General features: G+C 43.2%; 1 protein-coding gene and 5 non-coding genes across 6 annotated transcripts; all 6 read right to left on the bottom strand.

Annotated features, from left to right (window-relative positions):
- Window positions 1-1,446: 1,446 nt before the first annotated feature.
- On the bottom strand, window positions 1,447-1,519 carry trnav-aac. The gene has a single exon. It is a non-coding gene; the product is annotated as a tRNA-Val (tRNA).
- A 329-nt stretch (window positions 1,520-1,848) lies between these two features.
- trnar-acg lies at window positions 1,849-1,921 on the bottom strand. Its single transcript has one exon. It is a non-coding gene; the product is annotated as a tRNA-Arg (tRNA).
- A 94-nt stretch (window positions 1,922-2,015) lies between these two features.
- trnai-uau lies at window positions 2,016-2,088 on the bottom strand. Its single transcript has one exon. It is a non-coding gene; the product is annotated as a tRNA-Ile (tRNA).
- Window positions 2,089-3,705: 1,617 nt separating this feature from the next.
- trnav-aac lies at window positions 3,706-3,778 on the bottom strand. Its single transcript has one exon. It is a non-coding gene; the product is annotated as a tRNA-Val (tRNA).
- Window positions 3,779-4,244: 466 nt separating this feature from the next.
- On the bottom strand, window positions 4,245-4,317 carry trnav-uac. The gene has a single exon. It is a non-coding gene; the product is annotated as a tRNA-Val (tRNA).
- A 3,813-nt stretch (window positions 4,318-8,130) lies between these two features.
- On the bottom strand, window positions 8,131-21,976 carry LOC119961131 (immunoglobulin gamma-1 heavy chain-like). The gene is made up of 7 exons (XM_038788626.1): window positions 21,931-21,976; window positions 21,440-21,802; window positions 14,485-14,784; window positions 13,961-14,272; window positions 11,412-11,697; window positions 10,742-10,944; window positions 8,131-8,222 (listed from the first exon to the last, which is right to left on the bottom strand). The coding sequence occupies exons 1-7, from the start codon at window positions 21,974-21,976 to the stop codon at window positions 8,131-8,133; spliced, it is 1,602 nt and encodes a 533-aa protein (XP_038644554.1).
- Window positions 21,977-22,205: the final 229 nt, after the last annotated feature.

Raw genomic sequence — 22,205 nt, 5'->3', positions numbered from 1 at the left:
CAGCAAATCTCTAACGGCGAAATGCTCTCTTCTATTATTAATGCAGCATTCTGAAATCCTGCAGAAAAAAGCAACCGACTTTACACAATATTTGTTCCGTTATTCAATGCTTGAGTCGAGTTTAAGAATTGACAATTATGTGTTTCTTATATTTGACCTCTTTGTGTTTTGGTGTGTAAAATGCTGCAGCCTAAATACCGTTCATGTAGAAGAAAGGAGGGGTAATTGTAAATCAACTTTGAGCCTGGATTCCCACACTGGCTTTTCCTGTTTCTCCATCAGGAAGACCGTTTTTTCTTTCCCAAAGCTGGTTCAGTTAAGTCTCTGGCATTTCCTCTGAGTCAGTTACAGTATCGTTTGTGTCTGTCCTTTTGAGTACACATTACTTTCAAACATCCTTCAATCTGGCCCGCTGCATTTGCTGATCCCAATGCCATCTACTCTGCATTGGAGAGACTAAATGCCGACTGGGTGACCACTTTGCAAAACACCTTCGCTCCATCGACAAGCTGCTGGTAGACTCTCCTGTCGCTTGCTATTTGAACTCACTGTCCTGCGCTCATGTCCACATGTCCGATCATGGCCTGCTGCAATGTTCCCATGTAGCTCAGCACAACGCCGAGGAGCAGCACCCCATCCTCCGAATAGGCACGGTACAGCCTTGCGGATTTTACAGTACGGTCAACAACTTCGCACCGTGAAATCACTCTTCCCACTTCACCACATGTTTATTTCCATCAACCTATTTTCATTGCTTCCATTGATATGTCTTCCTCTCCCATTGTCTCCCCCTCCCCATTATCCTAGCCAATCGCATCCGTCTTGGGAAATCCGCCCCTTGTTCCTCATTGGCCCCTGTCCATTAACACATTCTAATCTTCTAATCGCCTCTATCAGCACCGTTCTTAACACTGATTAGAAACATTTACATTCCCTTTTTCTTTCAGCACAACACATTCTTGTTATTCTCCACCCATCGCTGGCCGTCTGTCGCTCTCCCCCCACGCACCGCCTATCTAAACCTAACCAAAGATCCAGTTGTCCGGCTTCGACAAAGAGTCACCCAGACTCGATACGACACTTGCCATCTCTCTCCACAGAGGCTGTCAGACCTGCTGAGACTGTCCTGTGTTTTCTGTTTTTGTTCCCCATTGACGCATACGCAGTAAGTTGCTTTTATCGTACATTTAGACATGTTTGAAATGGTGATTAAATATGTTCATCTGCATCCGATAGATTCTGTGGTGGATGAACAAACTGCTGATATCCGAATTGTGGCAATAGTATTTTTCTTCCCCGGCGTCTTGAAAATTCAGTATTTCTGACTTTGTTGCAGGAATTTTAATATCTCATGCGAGACCAAATCTCATGTTCCTCGAACGTGCAAGATTGAGGAAGAAACGTATTTAGTGCAAACATTCGTCACACAAAATCAGAAGCACGCTATGTTTCTGCCCGGTTTCGAACCGGGGACCTTTCGCGTGTTAGGCGAATGTGATAACCACTACACTACAGAAACCGCTGAGAGTATCACAATCAGTGGCCCTGTGCAATGTTGAACTTCAATGTATTGTTGCAGCTTCCAACGGTTCCGCTGAGAGGCCATGTAACTTATTGGAAGAAGCCGTTTCTATGAAACTGATGTCTCAACTCATCAAAGGATCATATATTGAACTTTGCTGAACTGGAGATAAGTTATGTTTTGCTTGAAGTTAAATTGAGAGGGCAGGGCTTTCATAAGTAACCACAGCTGAAACGAGAATTGATGATGCCCTGCTCACTTTGCTCTGCATCGGGAACCAGCTGTCCAACCCACTGAACTAAAGGGGACGCCAAAACTAGGAACTGCGAGCCAGCCAGGAGTCGAACCTGGAATCTCCTGATTCGTAGTCAGACGCGTTATCCATTGCGCCACTGGCCCACAGCAGTTATAGGCTTTTGTTATTCCTCGATGATGAAGATCAGTTACGAGATTGAGGTAATATTTTGCGACAGACTAAACTGGAAACACCAGATGTTTCTGCCCGGTTTCGAACCGGGGACCATTCGCGCATAAAGCGAATGTGATAACCACTACACTACAGAAACAGCTGGCAGCGCACACTCCAACGGACCTGTGTCACCTTCAACTCAACTGCCTTGTTGCAGCTTCGCATGGTTCGGCTGAGAGGCCATGTCACTTCTTACAAGAACACGTCTATTTCTTTAAAACAGATGTCTAAACTTACAAGCCAGTAGAAGAACCTATATTGAACTGAAGAAATTGTTCAGAAAATCTCTAACGGCGAAATGCTCTCTTCTATTATTAATGCAGCATTCTGAAATCCTACAGAAAAAAGCAACCGACTTTACACAATATTTGTTCCGTTATTCAATGCTTGAGTTGAGTTTAAGAATTGACAATTATGTGTTTCTTATATTTGACCTCTTTGTGTTTTGGTGTGTAAAATGCTGCAGCCTAAATACCGTTCATGTAGAAGAAAGGAGGGGTAATTGTAAATCAACTTTGAGCCTGGATTCCCACACTGGCTTTTCCTGTTTCTCTCTCAGGAAGACCGTTTTTTCTTTCCCAAAGCTGGTTCAGTTAAGTCTCTGGCATTTCCTCTAAGTCAGTTACAGTATCGTTTGTGTCTGTCCTTTTGAGTACACATTACTTTCAGACATCCTTCAATCTGGCCCACTGCATTTGCTGATCCCAATGCCATCTACTCTGCATTGGAGAGACTAAATGCCGACTGGGTGACCGCTTTGCAAAACACCTTCGCTCCATCGACAAGCTGGTGGTAGACTCTCCTGTCGCTTGCTATTTGAACTCACTGTCCTGCTCTCATGTCCACATGTCCGATCATGGCCTGCTGCTATGTTCCCATGTAGCTCAGCACAACGCCGAGGAGCAGCACCCCATCCTCCGAATAGGCACGGTACAGCCTTGCGGATTTTACAGTACGGTCAACAACTTCGCACCGTGAAATCACTCTTCCCACTTCACCACATGTTTATTTCCATCAACCTATTTTCATTGCTTCCATTGATATGTCTTCCTCTCCCATTGTCTCCCCCTCCCCATTCCCCTAGCCAATCGCATCCGTCTTGGGAAATCCGCCCCTTGTTCCTCATTGGCCTCTGCCATTAACACATTCTAATGTTCTAATCGCCTCTATCAGCACCGTTCTTAACACTGATTAGAAACATTTACATTCCCTTTTTCTTTCAGCACAACACATTCTTGTTATTCTCCACCCATCGCTGGCCGTCTGTCGCTCTCCCCCCACGCACCGCCAATCTAAACCTAACCAAAGATCCAGTTGTCCGGCTTCGACAAAGAGTCACCCAGACTCGATACGATACTTGCCATCTCTCTCCACAGAGGCTGTCAGACCTGCTGAGACTGTCCTGTGTTTTCTGTTTTTGTTCCCCATTGACGCATACGCAGTAAGTTGCTTTTATCGTACATTTAGACATGTTTGAAATGGTGATTAAATATGTTCATCTGCATCCGATAGATTCTGTGGTGGATGAACAAACTGCTGATATCCGAATTGTGGCTTTTTTTCCCCGGCGTCTTGAAAATTCAGTATTTCTGACTTTGTTGCAGGAATTTTAATATCTCATGCGAGACCAAATCTCATGTTCCTCGAACGTGCAAGATTGAGGAAGAAACGTATTTAGTGCAAACATTCGTCACACAAAATCAGAAGCACGCTATGTTTCTGCCCGGTTTCGAACCCGGGACCTTTCGCGTGTTAGGCGAATGTGATAACCACTACACTACAGAAACCGCTGAGAGTGTCACACTCAGTGGCCCTGTGCAATGTTGAACTACAATGTATTGTTGCAGCTTCCAACGGTTCCGCTGAGAGGCCATGTAACTTATTGGAAGAAGCCGTTTCTTTGAAACTGATGTCTCAACTCATCAAAGGATCATATATTGAACTTTGCTGAACTGGAGATAAGTTATGTTTTGTTTGAAGTTAAATTGTGAGGGCAGGGCTTTCATAAGTAACCACAGCTGAAACGAGAATTGATGATGCCCTGCTCACTTTGCTCTGCATCGGGAACCAGCTGTCCAACCCACTGAACTAAAGGGGACGCCAAAACTAGGAACTGCGAGCCAGCCAGGAGTCGAACCTGGAATCTCCTGATTCGTAGTCAGACAGTTATAGGCTTTTGTTATTCCTCGATGATGAAGACCAGTTACGAGATTGAGGTAATATTTTGCGACAGACTAAACTGGAAACACCAGATGTTTCTGCCCGGTTTCGAACCGGGGACCATTCGCGTGTAAAGCGAATGTGATAACCACTACACTACAGAAACAGCTGGCAGCGCACACTCCAACGGACCTGTGTCACCTTCAACTCAACTGCCTTGTTGCAGCTTCGCATGGTTCGGCTGAGAGGCCATGTCACTTCTTACAAGAACACGTCTATTTCTTTAAAACAGAGGTCTAAACTTACAAGCCAGTAGAAGAACTTATATTGAACTGAAGAATTTGTTCAGAAAATCTCTAACGGCGAAATGCTCTCTTCTATTATTAATGCAGCATTCTGAAATCCTACAGAAAAAAGCAACCGACTTTACACAATATTTGTTCCGTTATTCAATGCTTGAGTTGAGTTTAAGAATTGACAATTATGTGTTTCTTATATTTGACCTCTTTGTGTTTTGGTGTGTAATATGCTGCAGCCTAAATACCGTTCATGTAGAAGAAAGGAGGGGTAATTGTAAATCAACTTTGAGCCTGGATTCCCACACTGGCTTTTCCTGTTTCTCCATCAGGAAGACCGTTTTTTCTTTCCCAAAGCTGGTTCAGTTAAGTCTCTGGCATTTCCTCTAAGTCAGTTACAGTATCGTTTGTGTCTGTCCTTTTGAGTACACATTACTTTCAGACATCCTTCAATCTGGCCCGCTGCATTTGCTGATCCCAATGCCATCTACTCTGCATTGGAGAGACTAAATGCCGACTGGGTGACCGCTTTGCAAAATACCTTCGTTCCCTCGACAAGCTGGTGGTAGACTCTCCTGTCGCTTGCTATTTGAACTCACTGTCCTGCTCTCATGTCCACATGTCCGATCATGCCCTGCTGCTATGTTCCCATGTAGCTCAGCACAACGCCGAGGAGCAGCACCCCATCCTCCGAACTGCTGATTTTACAGTACGGTCAACAACTTCGCACCGTGAAATCACTCTTCCCACTTCACCACATGTTTATTTCTATCAACTTATTTTCATTGCTTCCATTGATATGGCTTATTGTTACGAGTAGGCTTCAATGAAGTTACTGTGAAAAGCCCGTAGTCGCCACATTCCGGCACCTGTCTGGGGAGGCTGGTACGGGAATCGAACTGTGCTGCTGGTCTGCTTAGTCTGCTTTAAAAGCCAGCGATTTAGCCTTGTGAGCTAAGCCTTGTGATACTCAACTAGACGCTGATTAATCTGAGAGTTTTACATTTAAATGGAGTGTGGAAAAATTCGGCACTTAAGTTTCCGATACCAATAAAGGTAAGGGTTTTGATCAGCTGTTGTAAAACTGCAATTCAGTATTCCCAATCCCCCTTCCCTCACCGTCACAATCGGATTGTCCTGGTGCGCAGAATCAGCGCCAACGCCTGGAAGAGAACATAGAACAGTACAGCACAGAACAGGCCCTTCAGCCCTCGATGTTGTGCCCTACTCGATAATGATCACCTTACGTATCCACCCTATACCCGTAACCCAACAACCCAACAAACGTTATAGGGAAATAAATCACTGTCAGTTCGTCACCATGTGAGCATCAGCGTCTCCAGCACTGTGAAAGAAGCTGTGAGGCCCAGCGCAGCAGACTGAAATGTCTCAGCTTGGAACGGATAGAGCAAAGAAAGTGACACCACCAACGTCATATCCGGTTCTGGCAATCATCATCAGAGAACATGAGGAATTGCTCTGGTTATTGTCGGAGCAGCAACATCTAAAATATTCTAATGAAGGTTCCTATGCTCCGTGATTCACGGGAAATGTAACGTCCACATATTTCGGAGCAGTCTAATCGCAAAGAACGTGTTTAAGGTCATTATAGAAGGGACCTGGAAAAAAAATCATCGTCGAATAATTGATGATTTAGTGCACACAGTGGAGTAGGAAATTAGGAACCGGGTATGTAGCATTGGTATTTTTCCGTCGAGATACTTTGCTGCCTTTAACCTTCCTTGCGCAAAGAAATAAAGTGTAATCACAAATAAGGGCTACAATTGACCAGAGGGTGAATATGTCGGATTTGTTTCCGGTTCGATGCCTCCAGAAATCTCGTTTCAACTTTTCTTCTGAGCTCACTCTATGGAATAGTGCATCAAAAGAAATATGCTCTGTAGGTCAATCTCGTATTTTGTCAGTTTGCGAAGTCGAGCTGCCCATCCTCTGTCCATCCCGGGAGGGAATGTGTTCCTTCAACATCTGCGCAATCAGATGGATAATTGCCAGTCTGAATCTAACAATTAGCCGAAATCTGCTATGCTGAAATGAATCATAATTAGAAGTAAATCGTGGTTATTGCTGGACAAGAGATGTTGTATTGAAGTTTTCGTCGTGCGCTGATCAGGATGTTTACAAAATATAATTTAAGTGAAATCCAAAAATCAATGGGACATGATAAGAGCGTTCTGATTGGCAGGCAAATGGACTCTGATTTTCCCACCGCTATTGCCATCTTTTATCAACACGAATAGACCTGTATTGGAATTATCATTTCTCGAGCTACAGAAATACCAGAAAAGTAGGAAGAGGGAAACTCAAACTTGCCACTGATCACAAACTTCCCTTAATGCTTTGATGTGACGCTCGATGCTGTGGCAGTTCCGCTCCAGGTTAAAATGCGGCATTCGTCTTTTCATCTTTATTGTATTCAAACTCCTCAAGAGCCACTGGCTCCTGGATGCGGAGAGTTTCATAGTGTACCTCTTTTAATTAGGGGTCCCGGTTCCGAAACTCAAACAACATCCATGTTTTCCGCCTGACAGAATGAACCTGGCAACATTGTGCTTCTTTAAAATGTGGGGTATTCAATTTTTTTCCAATTAAAGAGCAATTTAGTGTAGCCAATCCGCCGATCGTACACATCTTTGGACTTGTGTGACCCACGCAGACACGGGGAGAATGTGCAAACTGCACAAAGACCCAGGGCCGGGATCGAACCTGGGACCTCAGCGCGGTCAGGTAGCAGCACTAATCAGTAGTCACTGTGCCGCCCAAACGTTGCATTTGAACGCTGCCCTACTCCCCATCTGCATTGAGCAGAAATAAAACGAACTGTGAGCTGATTGGTTGAATTGAAAACAAAGACAGTTTAAGCTGATTGGATTCCATCTGATGATGCTGCCAACAATGACTCAATCAGCAGCGACCCGGATGTTACTTTACCCCTCTTCAAAACAATGTTAGCTTCAGCCACTCTGCTAATATCCACCGCCAGCTCTCTGCAAACATGTCATCTGCTACTTTGTTTTTATTCCTCACAGCTGCGGCTCTTTTAACAGGTAGGTTCATAAAGTACGAAACTCTGTGTTTCACATCTTCTGCGGGCATTACAGTTAATTGAATAGTTCACTCGACACAAATAAGGAATAAATGGATTCACAATTAGAAATGTCATCATTATTCACCGTATCCAAACACTCATATTTAACTGGCCGATATATTACTCAGAATCATGTTTACGATTTAGGGGATTAACATAGTGAAGTGACAGCCTTCCATTTAATATTGCTCTGGGTTCTTGCAGGATATTGTCGAGGAGATTCTGTGTCACAGACACCGGCTGCAATAGCAGTAATTGAAGGAGATAATGTTCAGTTGTTCTGTAATTACACCACTACAAGCAACAATATTCTTTATCTGCACTGGTATCATCAGTATCTCGGCGGATCCCTGGAGTTTCTGATGAAGAGAAGCAGATACACCGATAAGACAGATAGATTTCCAGGGGACCGTTTTTCAGTGAATCTGGATGAATCAATCCACACCGTCTCGCTGGATGTGTCTAAAACAGAGCTGACAGACTCCGCGGTGTATTTCTGCGCGCTGAGCCCCACAGAGACACAGAGCTGGGCTGAACCAGTACAATAACTATCAAAGTGTCACTCCGCATAACAGCGTTAGGCACACACTGAGATCAGCGGTGAGTCTGAATTGGTTCCTGAAATCTTAGCGATATCCATGCTTCTAATTCGAACATGTAACTTTGCTCCTAACACATAAAGTATTAAAACATTTTAATGCAGATAGTTTAGTGAGTGGAAATGTAATATTTGGATGGCGCTTTTATTTACGTCCCAAGATGCGATACCGTCACTGTGACGAAGAAATTCAGAAAACTCATCAGCCGATTATGGCCGAGTAGATAATTTCAAACAGTGGGGTTTAATGAGCTGCCTGTTTCAGGGACGTGATTGACCTGGACAACGTCCTTGCTCTTGGAAAATATTGCCTTGTGATCCACCACGTTCATCTTAGAGGAAAGCCATGATGTGGAGATGCCGGCGTTGGACTGGGGTGAGCACAGGAAGAAATCTTACAACACCAGGTTAAAGTCCAACAGGTTTGTTTCAAACACTATCGTTCGGAGCACTGCTCCTTCCTCCTTCCTGTCAGGAAAGACAGCACCCTCGATTGAACATCTAATCCGAGAGCGATGCACCGCTACCTGAAAACTGCACAAAGGCACCAGCATAGATCATTGGGCTCACGTCTCTGTACAGGGAGCAGAGGCCTGCGGCTTTTGATTCAGAGACGAGGGGGCTAACGACAGAGCGTCGCCTGACAAATGGAGTTTGCAGCTAAGCACATGTGCTGGTAATTCTTTGATACCTTTATCTTTATAATGAGAAGCGTGAGATGTGCAGCTAGCTAATTACAAGCTTTTATCGAGTCCGACTAATGTCTGACAGGTAGGTGGGCAGCCCCACCGGGCGTGCGGCCACTCGCTCTCCCTGAACACCAGGCAGGTTTCCATCAGGGGCTCCTCAGTAAGATCCCGGATTCTTGTTGCTGACAGGCTGCCGGGTTCCTGTTAAGCGGAATGAATCTTAAAACAGAGTTTGTGCGAATTCGGGAAATCGCAGGAGCAGGCCACAAACCATCAAAGCAATCCGGGAAACATAGATTCAATTAAAGAAAAGGAAATTATAAAATACACTTTACTGATCTCAGCAGAAACAGGTGGACGATGAATTTAACCACAATAACCAAATATCAAATGAAAAGAGACAAAAGGAAAATTTATAGACTCCGGATGTCTGTAGAACCCTGCAACCACAGGAAGCGCATTTTCAGTGTATTCACTGCTGTGATTCGAAATCATGCTGAACATAGAGGACGGTGGAAATGTTTAATTCTATGTCAGTAAGAGTTGTCATTCCGATTCTTGCGTAAAGGGCTTTCCTTATTGCCAAAGTGAACCCCTTATTTTCCCGATAATTTGAACTCGTGGCAAATAGCAACCAGAACATTTTGTAATGGAACGATGGACGCCCTTTTCCTGTTTCTCGCTCTTTATCTCTCTCTTTACGATAAATTGAGGATCTATATTGGTCAGTAACATGTGTCGTCCCATTCAGACTACCCAGTGACTTTGGACTACAATGATGGACAGAGTTCACTCCCAGTTTCCTGTGCCATCCTAAGCATCCTCCAGGTACCAGACCTCAGGTGGCGCTGGTTGACCCGGGACCTCCCTCAGATTGGCCCATGATTATTCCATTGCCTCTTGCAGCATGGCTGACCAGGAAACTCTCCAGCTCTTACCACCTATCATTAGTCATATTGGAAGAACTCGCAAACAGATAATCATCGTGTGTGGCCAGGCAAAGAGCACACCTTCTGCAGCCATAAAGCCCTGGAGTGGTATTGAAACGCAGAACTTCCGGCCCAGAAGACGTGCTTCAGTGCCTGAGAATCCGTAATTCACATTTTTATTCTTGCCCGAAACGTGGTTGTGGTGAAGCGTCACAGATATTTCCTGTAATCCCAGCTGCCACCTGTAACAGCGGTGAACTAACTGACAGCTCGTGAGGCTTAAACCAAAGAGAAGATCTCGCAACGTTAACTAGCGGAATTCTGTCTGTGAAACATCGATTCTCAATGTATCCCCGAATATTGCTGCAGTATATTGGTGGATTATTATCATAGAAGTGCTTTTACTGCTTCGGTGTTATAGTTGCTGCATTTGATGCCTCTTTCGTTGTTTTTCTTTTGCTATATTTTTTATTTAATATTGACCCAGACCACTTGTCTCAGTTTTCTGGCGTGCCTTCCTTATTGACAAAGCCCGTGTTCATTTGCATAAATAGATGAACTGAAAAAATTCATAAAACAATTGATAAGTTTGGACGTTCATTTTGAAAGAATGGAAGTCTTGAAAGCTCGCTAAACATCAAACAAAGATGCAAAATAATGTAAATTAGCTATTGTATCAAAAAGTGATTGATATTGTTCTGTGGGTTAATCTGTTAGTTATATCATTGGAAATAACACAGATTTTTAATTCCAATAAATCACACGGATGAAAAACATTTGTTTATACATTTTGTTTGGCTCACTCTCATTTCCACTGCACACGGGCTGGTTGTCTTCACAGTCCTCATGTTGAGTGAGTTATTGTACAGGCTCCTCATCTCTTTGTTTCACAGCGCCACACTGTACTGTAATACACTGCAGCGTCTGACAACCCAACCGTGTTAACACTGAGAGTGATGGAACTTTTCTCACTGTCCACAGATACTTTAAACCTTCCCTCAATTCTTTCATCTCTGAATGTGGAGACCAGATTCTGGGTAGCCTTATTGGAGAACTGCCGGTACCAGAATACACAGTCATTTGTAGTGAGAGTAATATTGTGATGAAGCGAGATGGTCTGTCTTTGTGTTCCCGATACATCCATATCTGAAATATCCCCAAGTGACAAGGAACAGCTGTTAAAACAAGAATAACATTAACGTTATGACACATACAGGGTCAATTAACTAAAGTGTTTGAGTACATAGGCAGAATAAACTAATCTATCTGTGTATCTACATATATATCCGCCTGCCCGCCTGTCTGTCCGTCCATCTATCCACCTACTGACAATCTGTCTAGCTACATATTTGTTTATCTAACTTTCTCTCCCATATCTGTCTACCTGGCATCTGAGAAAGTTAATTGTTCCGCCTGCCTCTGTGGAACTAACAAAACAAATAAAATGTTACGACATTCTGCATCTGTAATAAAGCAGATGGATATTGTAACTCTATCCAGGTGGAGGTTTAAATATGGGAAAGTAATCATTCTGATAATCATCGGCATTTCTAAAGGTTCTGGTTTGTGCAAATGTAAACGGGGCAACGGAAACCCGGCAGTGAACAAGATATTCTACAGCCGAATCCGCTCTGTGTCTCACTGTGTCTGCTTCGCACAGAGATACATTCCGGAGTCCTGGACCGCGCTGACATCTATACAGATGGTATTGGACTTCTTTTTTCTCTCAAAGGACAGGGTGTAGCGTCCTTTGGTCTCAGTCCCCTGGTAAATGGTGGCGATAAATGTGGGAGCCTCTGTCGGTGCCTGTCTGTACCAGGCTACGGCATCGCCTGTACCAATGGAGATCCGACAGTTCAGTTCAGCCCGATCCCCTTCCCGGGACACCACCTGCTCAGGGTGGGAGCTCTGATCCTCACACTGAACAGCTGGGAACAAATAAAATCATCATAACCACGCGGTACTATGAGTTTGTTTTAAAAAATGCATCAGATAAGAAAATAAACTCACCCAATATCAGCAGCATCAGCGCCCCAGCTGGAAACAGCTCTTTCCTGGGGTTTCTGGTCATGATGATGAAAGTGGGCAAAAGGCGGATCAATCCGGATCTGATTTCCAGGCTGGGACTTGCTGCCGAGTCCGGGATTCAATGTTGTGCGGGTGAGGAGAGGAGAGAGCTTTACATTCTCCCCCTGAATGTGAGACTGATCCTCACCGATTGGACTATTATTGGATGTCTTTATTTGACGTTACACATGGTGCCATTGAGCGATTGGTTGTTTCTCAATTCATAGACCACTTGAACCGTCACTGATCCCCAACCTCTCTGCTTCCTGTGTGTAACAGCAGGTTGGCATGATTCATATAGTCAGTGCTCTGTTGTGTTTCTAACTGAACAGGGCCATTTTTTATCTAAAATCATAGTGTTTCACAGTCCAAAGAGAGGGAATTCGGTCCATTACTTCCGTACTATCTCGCTGAAAAAAAATATCCACTGTTTGTTTCCATACATTTCATTATTTAAAAGTTCCTATTTACGGGTCATATGTTTATCCACTTCTTCCTTAAGCTGACTGATGGATTTTTTGCATCCTTGCTTCATCTTTCCCAATCCCTCCCACACTCTGTCTGTGAAGTTAACAACAAATGAAATAAGAGGCACGGAACCGATCCATGCGTTTGAACAGCATTCCCAACAGTGATCTGTACATATTTATACGTGTCTGTATCTGTTCTAATATCGATGATGTGGAGATGCCGGCGTTGGACTGGGGTGAGCACAGTAAGAAGTCTTACACCAGGTTAAAGTCCAACAGGTTTGTTTCAAACACGAGCTTTCGGAGCACGGCTCCTTCTTCAGGTGAATGGAAAGGCTTGTTCCAGAAATGTTTATATAGACACAGTCAGAGATGCCCCGGAATGCGAGCACCTGCAGGCAATCAAATCATCAAAGATGCAGAGAGAGAGGTAACTCCAGGTTAAAGAGGTGTGAATTGTCCCAAGCCAGTTCAGTCGGTAGGCCTCTGCAAGTCCAGGCTTGTTGGTGGGGGCCGAATGTAATGCGACATGAATCCCAGATCCCGGTTGAGTCCGCATTCATGCGTGCGGAACTTAGCTATAAGTTTTTGCTCAGCAATTTTGCGTTGTCGCGTCTCCTGAAGGCCTCCTTGTAGAATGCTGACCCGGAGATCAGAGTCTGAATGTCCTTGACTGCTGAAGTGTTCCCCAACTGGAAGGGAACAGTCCTGCCTGTTGATAGTCGCACGATGCCCGTTTATTCGTTGTCGCAGTGTCTGCATGGTCTCGCCAATGTACCACGCTTCGGGACATCCTTTCCTGCAGCGTATGAGGTAGACTACATTGGTCGAGTCGCACGAGTATGCGCCGCGTACCTGGTGGGTGGTGTTTCCACGTGTAATGGTGGTGTCCATGTCGATGATCTGGCATGTCTTGCAGAGATTACCCTGGCAGGGTTTTGTGGTGTTGTGGTTGCTGTTGTGGTGTTGTGGTTGCAGCAACCACAACACCACAAAACCCTGCCAGGGTAATCTCTGCAAGACATGAATGAATAAATGAAAATCATCCCAAGTTTCACCTTCAAAATTCCGGCAGCAGCATTCAGATTACTTTCGAGATGGGAATAAATCAACTTCGAAATATCAACCTCTAAAGGTCACCTTTAATCTTCTCTACACAATGGAAAACCTGCTGAGTGAGTGAAAATTACTCTCATTGTTAAAGTCGTTCAGTCCCGGCCTCATTCTAACAATTGTGCATTGCCACATTCCTAATGCAAATATTCCATTCCTGATCTCATAAATTTAGTAATGAGGGGTGATTTTTAAAGAGGGTGGATGTACTTTCCAACACTTTTCCCCGGAGCTGTTATCAGTAAAACGTTCCAGACACCCACTGCCTCTCAAATATAATCATCTGTCTCAGGGTAAAGCTTATATCAAGTCCACCTCACTCACAAAATTACTCATAAGTAGAGGAAATATTATTTGCATTTCTGATAACATTCTGAATGGTGATCAATCCTAATGCAGCTTTTACATCAGAATGAAACACAAACTACATGTCAGTAAATTAGAAGTTGTTCTGTGCTTTGTACTAACTTCAGTAATTCCTGATTTTGATTAACATCATAGTGCAGGATGATTTATTGTTTCCTCTGTTTGCGTCTCTTACCAGGCGCGGCGATCCTTTGACTTTGGGTGACCTCTTGATGAGTGACCTGGCAGGTATATATCGCTCTGCTGAACCATTCCCCAGCGGAGACTGTCAGCCGACTGCTCGCCGAGAAGTTCCCATTCTGTTCACAGGCGGGAGAGGTGATAATTCCTGAAGTCATGGGTTGTCCATTCTTCAGCCACTTCACCGCCATTGATATTGGATGGAAATCGACGATTGAACAGACCATAGTTGCAAATTTCCTTCTTGTGATTTCTTCACTGGAAGTAACGGTGAGGAGAACATTTGGAGTGTTGACAGGTGGAGGGCCTTCAAGAAACATGTGTTAAACATTTCTTACAGAAGAAATTGAGAATACATGAAAGGACCTCATAGTTTAACAGGTATTTTGCGGTCAATAGGCATAAACCTGGATTTCCCAGGGGTAAGGACTATGCAGAGTATTACAAATGAGTTATATCCAGCAGCCTATACAAGGAAATTACAGGTTTTCTATTTCTCACAGTTTCTACAACACTTACATGTCATGCCAATGCTCTTGTCTGAGCCGCTGTGTCGAACCTCACAGCTGATTTTGCTGCATCCCCCCTCTGACTCGGTGATGGTTAACTGGCTGCTCAGGGTGTAGGTTCCCTTATTGTTTCTCACTGACGGGTATTTCTTAACTCCAGTAGTGATCGGCTGCCCATCTTTCTTCCAGGTGAGACTGGTGATTTCTGGGGAGTAGTCCATCGCCAAACAGCCGTAGGTCACGGAGCCGTCGGTATTCTGTTGCTGACAGGAGGAGACCAGGCTGTAAAGAGTGGGCGGAGACGGTGTCCCTGGGAAAGAATGGTCGACTCAACAAGTTAGACTCGATTATGTGTGTTTAAGATATCTCACAAGTCATAATTTGGATACAGTTAAAAAGTTATCCTATTTTCCCCATTAAAACCTGCATCAACATTTTAGTTTCTATTAATTCTATCATTTGAGAGTCACCATCTGTCTATTCCCTCTTTAAAAACTCACAGCTCTTGTTCTATCGCTGTCACATTAGAGAAAATTAATATTTTGATGTCACCTCAATGGTGCCCCATTCATTACATTAAAATAGAAGGGAAGATGATCTCCCAATTATTTCTATTACAATTTATTTCTCAATCAACAGCACTTTGTGGTAAAGCAAAATTTCCCTTTTATATAATTACATATTTTGAAATTGCCTATGTTCAAACTAACTGATGCCACCTCCCCTCCCCAACTCACTACCCCAGTCCCCGAAACAAAGAATGGGGAATTTGCTTTAGAAATACCTCCCAAAGGCAGAATTACCATAAAACTCTACAGTTGAGTAAAGGTTCAAGTAACTCCAATATTTTCAAATCATGGGATCATGCACGTTAAGAGCAGGATTGGGGCATTCGGTCCCTCAGTTCTCCTGTGCCATTCAATAAGATCATGGCGCAGCAGATTGTGGTGTTGCTTCCACATTCCATCAGCTCTCTATCCTTGCCACGAGGATCCTGGCCTTTTCCTGGCTCTCTGTGCTTTTCCGAGCTCTCTGAACCTTCCATCGCCTCTCTGTAATCTGTATAGCTGCTCTGCACTTCAACCGGTCCATTGCTCTTTGTGTCGTCTCCCGGAACTCTCCACTGGCTCTTTGCACTTTCCCCTGATTCTTGGCACTTGCCCAGCAATCGGCGTTTTCCTCAGGCTCCCTACCCTTTCTCTCCACTCTCTGCGCTCGGCTCTCTACACATTTTACCAGGTTCATTGCTGTTTCTCAGATCTCTCCTTTATAGAGGCTTCCCGTGCTTCCCCGAAGCTCTCTGTCCGTTCTACGGATTATATGCATGGCTCTCGGTCATCCTGTCTACACTTTCCCCCGCTTCATCAGCCTGCGACTCTGGCGCTACTGCCTTTCCAGGCACCCGGATCCTGGTGCCACTCGTACTCAGGTTTTGCACAGGTTCTCTCTTCCACTCACGTTGCAGCTCCCCTCCCGCCCATTTGGTGAGTGGGAGTGCGAGAGGGCAAGTGAGTAAATTGGTGAGGGTGAGCGAGCAGGCGGTGTGATTGACGGTGTGTGATAAAGAAGTGGGTAGGTCTGAATGTGTATGCGTGAAAATGGGTGACTGAGTGTGGATGAGTGAGGGTGGATCGGTGAGTGAGTTGAAGGTGAGGTGTATAGGTGACGATGGGTGATTAAGGGTGAGTGAGCGAGAGGCTTGGGGCTGTGAGAGTGGGTGCGCGTTAGGGTGCCTGTGTGTGGTTGAGTGAGGCTTGACCAGTAAGATAAGTGCATGAGTGAGGGTGGATGCGTGACGAAGAGAAATCGACAGGATGTCAGTGAACGTGAGTGAGTGAGGGTTGGTGCGTGTGGGTGAGTGAATTATGTTGGGTGAGTGAGTGATCGTCGATGAGTTAATGAGTGTGGTTTACTGTGGATGAGTGAGAATGAGTAAGCCTCAGTGAGTGTAGGAAGGGTGCGTGTGTGAGTGAGGTTGAATGAATGAGTGAGAGCAAATGACGGTCCCCGAGTGGGCTGGGTGTGTAAGGGTGGGAGAATGAGTGAGGGTGCGTGAATTAGGGTGGACGAATGAGCATGCCCAAATAAGTCAGCGTGTATGAGTAAGGTATGTGAGTCTGAGTGATCTAGGGTGGGCGATTGAGGGAAAATGTGAGATTGGGGAGAAAGAGGATGACTGAGAGAATGTTCGCAAGTGAGGGTGATAGGGTGAGTGTGGGTATGTAAGGATGAGTGAGTGAGCGTGGATGAGCGAGGATGGGTAAATGAGGGTGAGTTAGTGCGGGTGCGTTTACTGTGGGTGGGTAATGTTGAGTGAGCGTAGGTGAGTGAGTCAGAGTGGGGAGCTAAATTGATTGAGTGCGGGTAAGTGAATGAGATTGAGTGAGTAATTAAGGATCAGTGAGTGAGAGAGGGGTGCAGGACTAAGTGAAGTTGAGTGAATGAGGGTAGGTGAATGAGTGAAGTTGTGTGTGAGAGAGAGTTTTTGAGGTGCGCGTTTGTCTGGCTGTGTGAGAGTGTATGGGAAAGCGAGAGCATGTATGTATATGCGAGTGTATGAGAGTGGGAAAACGAGAGCATGTATGTATATGCGAGTGTATGAGAGTGGGAAACTTTTCGTCAAAGAGTGTGTGGGTGTGCGTGTCTGAAAGGGAAAGAGAGCGAGCCTGTGTGTATTTGAGAATGTGTTTGTGCGTGGATGTGTGAGAGAAATCTCCGCTGCACCCAGCCAAATTTTCACATTCCACATAGATACAAGTCTTTTAAAGAAAAAAAATCAAAATCCACTCTGAAACACAAGAGAAGGAAGCAGCAGGTTTACATCGATCAGGAAGATTCCTGGTGCCAACACAATGACCTTGCGCACAGAAACTGAACAGACACAAACGGTGCAACAACCGAGTTCGCAGCAGATAGATTTGTCCAATCTACCAACTTCATTGAAACTCTTTAAATCTAATTGATTAATAGTCAAATTATTATATAACTTATTTGAAATTAATTGATATTAGTTATCAATGTTGCGAAAAATGTCCAAAATATAATTTCGCTGAAAATAAGCATATCAAATATAACAGATTGAGCATAGTTAACAGAGATTCAGTGACCAGGGAAGAATTAAACAGACCAGCGAATACATTCATTAAAAACCGATTACCCCTGATTTATCCAATGCCTCAATTAAATGTAATCGACAAGAAAATTGGGGTGAATCACCGGAATAAAGGAATGCATTGTTTTCTAAATTCATTTTCGATACAATTTAAAATTCTCCAAAAGCTTTGATATATTGCGCTCCAATATACAACTGAATTGTCACACACGATTTATGTTAATTAGTCAGTATCAATATTGCATTGCAAGTTACTGTTATTGCAATTATTTGGCTTGTAAGGTGCTTTGCACTCTTTGATAAAAAATAATAAAAAATTAATTTTCTACAATTCTAAACTTGTTCTTGCCTGGAACTTTGTTCTATAATCTTAAGCAATGTTAAACAACTACCCTCAAATCTGGATGGAAACATTCCAACATGTATACTTAACTTTTACTTAAACTTATAGTACAAATATTAGTACTTTATCTGTTTGCTTTTAATTCAACTGCCCTTTTTTAACCAACGAAATGTTAAATATGCATATTTCTGAACGTATTGATAAAGCTCAAATTTCATCTATTCTCAGACGGTAATTCAAATTATAAATCTATGTGTGAGCATTTCAAATACATTCAATGTAGGAACAAAGGAATTAAGAGCAGATGTAGGCAATTCAGCCCTTCTAGTCTGCTCCGTGATTCAATCAGATGCTGGCTGCTCTCTTCCTGGTCACAAATCTACCTTCCTACCTGTTGGACATATCCCTTTAACCGGTTTATCGTCAGAAATATATATATCTCCTTCTAGAAACCATGTGATAACTTAGTATCCACCGCATTCTGGGGCAGCGAGTTCCAGAAATTCACCAGCCTCTGCAAGAAGGTGCTCCTCATCATCTCAGTTCTAAATCCACTGCCTCTCAAACTATACCTGTGACCTCTCGTTCCAGTTTTTCCCACAAGGGGAAACATTTGGTCCACGTTTACTTTATCAGTCCCATTTAGTATTTGATGCGCCTAGATCATATACCCTTTCATCCTTGTAAACTCCAGCGAGAATTAGCCCAAACTGTTTAATCTCTCCTCATGTGTCAATCTTTCCATCCACTGACATCGAGAGAACTCTCCGTGTGTGTGCATATACATGACTGTGTGGAGTGGCGTGAAAGAGCGATGTAACTCGAAACGAAACCGCATGTATAAATAAATACAGTCGCTGGCATTTTATAATAATTAAAGGTGCTTCTGAGAGTTAATAACTCAGACATTCCCTGCAATGTAATTAATACAAATAGAACTGTATGAATGTAGATCCAATTCATACGTGTCAGACATAGTGAAAATAATTCATTCAGATCATCTACAGCACTGCAACATAATGAAAAATGAAAATGAAAATCGCTTATTGTCACGAGTAGGCTTCAATGAAGTTACTGTGAAAAGCCCCTAGTCGCCACATTCCGGGGCCTGTCCGGGGAGGCTGGTACGGGAATCGAACCGTGCTGCTGGCCTGCTTGGTCTGCTTTAAAAGCCAGCAATTTAGCCTGGTGAGCTAAACCAGCCCCTTTAAAATTCAACCACCTGCCCTGGTGGGATTCGAACAAGGGTCCCCCAGTTTCTGGATTACTAGTCCAGCAACTAATGAGCAAATGGAGTAGATAGTTTCTCATACAATTTAATATTTGATAAGAAATAAATATGAGGCTCAGATACGGTCTATTCTTCTATTACATCTTTTTTCTTTTGATTCTATACTGTGTACTGTACCTATATGGAAGACAAGATGTTATTTATTGCAAAATTAATATTCGCCTTTTGTAATTAATCTCTGTATTTCAATATTTTACTTGTGAACCCTCAGTCTTGTGCATTCGGAGCATTCCTAAGTTTCACATAAAAATATGAGAACAATTCCTTCACTGCCAGCGACCTCCACCTCTCAGAAAAACTCTTTATGATTAGATTAGTGACAATTATCTCACTATCCAACTACAAATGACATTGAAGGAATAATACTGTTGCGGATGCACAGAAAGAATTTAACTGGATACATGAATTGCAAAACTGCAATATAAAACTCCTACTTAAGTAACCACAAACGTAATCACGGATATAAAAAAAAATTCAAAATCTCTTGGTAACTGAACACTGCTGTAGATTCAGTATATTATCATTAAAACAGTTCAGGTAAAATCACAAAATATTTCCAGCCTAGAAACCTTTCTGGTCATGCTAATGGTCTGGGGAGCACAGCAGAATTGTTAAAGGCGATTGATGATTAATGATATTTATATGGAACCATCTTTGGATAATATGGAGTTATAGTACCGCTTTATAATTGTTTAAATTATATTAATTTTACTTTCCAATTTGAAGAATTGTTAATTAAGTAGGTTGAGATTGCGGTAAGGAATTATGTTCTTAATGAAGCCGTGGTTTAGTTTAATCTATAATCATCAGTTAAATTATTTAAAAAGCCCTAATATACATTTAGGTCTATTCTATATTTACGAAACCTTCCTTTGTTTCCGTGCAATCGTGTTTCAAGCTGTTTCACAGACGTTAACTATTTGCATTTAACCAGAAAACCTGTAGCCACTCAATGTCACCGAGTTTAACCAAGCAGAAACGTTAAACTGCTTCACAAATTGTACTTATGTAATTATTCAAAGTCATCCAGACACACAATCTCATCAGGGGGAAGTCACCAAAATCCATCACTGACGGACTGAACCCCGTTTCGTGGAGAAGCTGCTCAATTCTACATTCATCAGAACCAAACTGAACATTTAAAAAACATCTCAATATCGAATCCAGCAAGCCAGCTCAACACCAACTGTATGTTCAAACTAATCAGAAAAATGCCATGATAGCAATACCATTGTGAGGAGGTGGGATAGGTCCAAAATAACATGAATGGTTACCACATTTCATTCGTATTGGGCCACATTTCAACATATTTCATTACTATTATTTCATACTAATGTTTGCAGTAGTTGGGAAAAGCTGCAACCATCAGATGCCACCGAGATGAAACATTGCAGAATAACCAAGCTCTGGTTGCAATAGTAATGTATGATAGGAAAGAGTGTCTTATACGGTGGCTTAATTTAATCTTCAATTATCACTTTTTAAAACCCGTTCGAAAATCTTTTCTGTTTTCTGCCTACAATCATGCGTCAAGCAGTTTCAAACGCCAATATTTCATCCAATTAAAGGTCATGGAGCAACTCAGTATCACCGACTGCCAGGTTTGTAGAAACGCCAAACCATTTCTCAAATTCTACTAATTCAAAGTCACAATCTTCTCAGCAGAAAAACAACAAATCACATCACTGAGGGGTCAAGACTCGTTTCATGGAGAAGCAGCTCCATTCTAAAACACTTGCAAAGGAATTAAATTTCAAGAAAATCGCAATCTTGAAACAAACAAATCCGCCTGTCATCAAACGGATGAATAATCAAAACAAACAGAAATATGGAAGAATATCACCAGCATTTTGAATAAGCTGAACATGTTCAATACGTAAATGGAGAAACTGAAGATATTTAGCGTACATTATAGAACAGCCAAACTGTTTAACAGACGTTAGGTGTTTAAAATAATTCGGCCACACAGTGTCCTCAACAAATAAACACCAACTCACCACAACAAGGGACTGAAACCCTCAGCAGAAACTTTTGTCAAGAAGCACAGTATTTATCTAATTCTTTCCCGGTAGAATCACATGAAACATTGCAAAATATCTCAATACAGAATTGAACAATCCCACATTTCAATGAAAGAATGAATTGCTAAAATACAGAAACATATAAAATAACTACTCAAGTAAAGTAATACAATTAGTACACAATTAAATGGTTCTTACCTGAAATGACCGTCACCATGGTTCCCTGACCCCAGAAATCGAAGCCACCCATTGTAGTATATCTTACACAATAATAGATGGCCGTGTCTTCGGCCTTCAGACGTGTAATGGCCAATGAGAAGATGTTGTTTGAAAGGTCTTTGGACGCAGTAAATCGATTATGAAATCCTGGGGCGTAGTTGTTGTTCGAAGTACTATCGTACCAAAGCAGCCAGTCCAGTCCCTGTCCCGGAAGCTGCCGGATCCAGCCCATCCAGTAGATGCCGAGATCGAACCCGCTTGTTTTACAGGACAGTCTCAGGGAACATCCCGGATGTCCAGTCTCTGCCTCTGGCTGAGTCAACACAACATCGGACTGGACACCTGTAAAAATATATCAAAAAGCCCGAGGATTAATGCTGGAGAAATGATTGGTGACTCTGGAACATTCCAGAGAGAGACTAACACTGAGACAGTAACAGTGAGAGACTTGGACAATAAAAACTACTCACGGGATAAGAAAGTCAGCAACAAACTGAGAGAAATGGCCCACCTCATCCTTCTGGCCATTTGGGGGAAATGGTTGTGTCAGGAACTCAGTGAACAAACCAGCTCCCGGACTGTTGGATTCGGGTCCCAGTGAGCGGCATTTAAATACCCGGCAGAAGGGGGCGGCTTTCCAGGCGCCGCCTGTTGATTCCCTGGTGGAGGCGGCGACTGGATCCACGTCCCACCTTCCACACCCCCAATAGAATGGACTCAGAGATTTTCAATAGGTTATTATTAA

This window comes from Scyliorhinus canicula, unplaced genomic scaffold (genome assembly GCF_902713615.1).
Source record: "Scyliorhinus canicula unplaced genomic scaffold, sScyCan1.1, whole genome shotgun sequence".
Taxonomy (NCBI): domain Eukaryota; kingdom Metazoa; phylum Chordata; class Chondrichthyes; order Carcharhiniformes; family Scyliorhinidae; genus Scyliorhinus; species Scyliorhinus canicula.
Note: the sequence above shows the minus strand (reverse complement) of the source record. Positions and strands in the feature narration are given on the sequence as shown.

Bases quoted from the DNA above. Each gene is read 5' to 3' on its own strand.
- LOC119961131 (XM_038788626.1), bottom strand. From the start codon at position 21,976: ATGAGGTGGGCCATTTCTCTCAGTTTGTTGCTGACTTTCTTATCCC. The intron at 21,803-21,930 runs GTGAGTAGTTTT...ATATTTTTACAG, and splicing joins GTTGCTGACTTTCTTATCCC to GTGTCCAGTCCGATGTTGTG. The intron at 8,223-10,741 runs GTGAGAAAAGTT...TTTATGTGTTAG, and splicing joins GTTTAAAGTATCTGTGGACA to GAGCAAAGTTACATGTTCGA.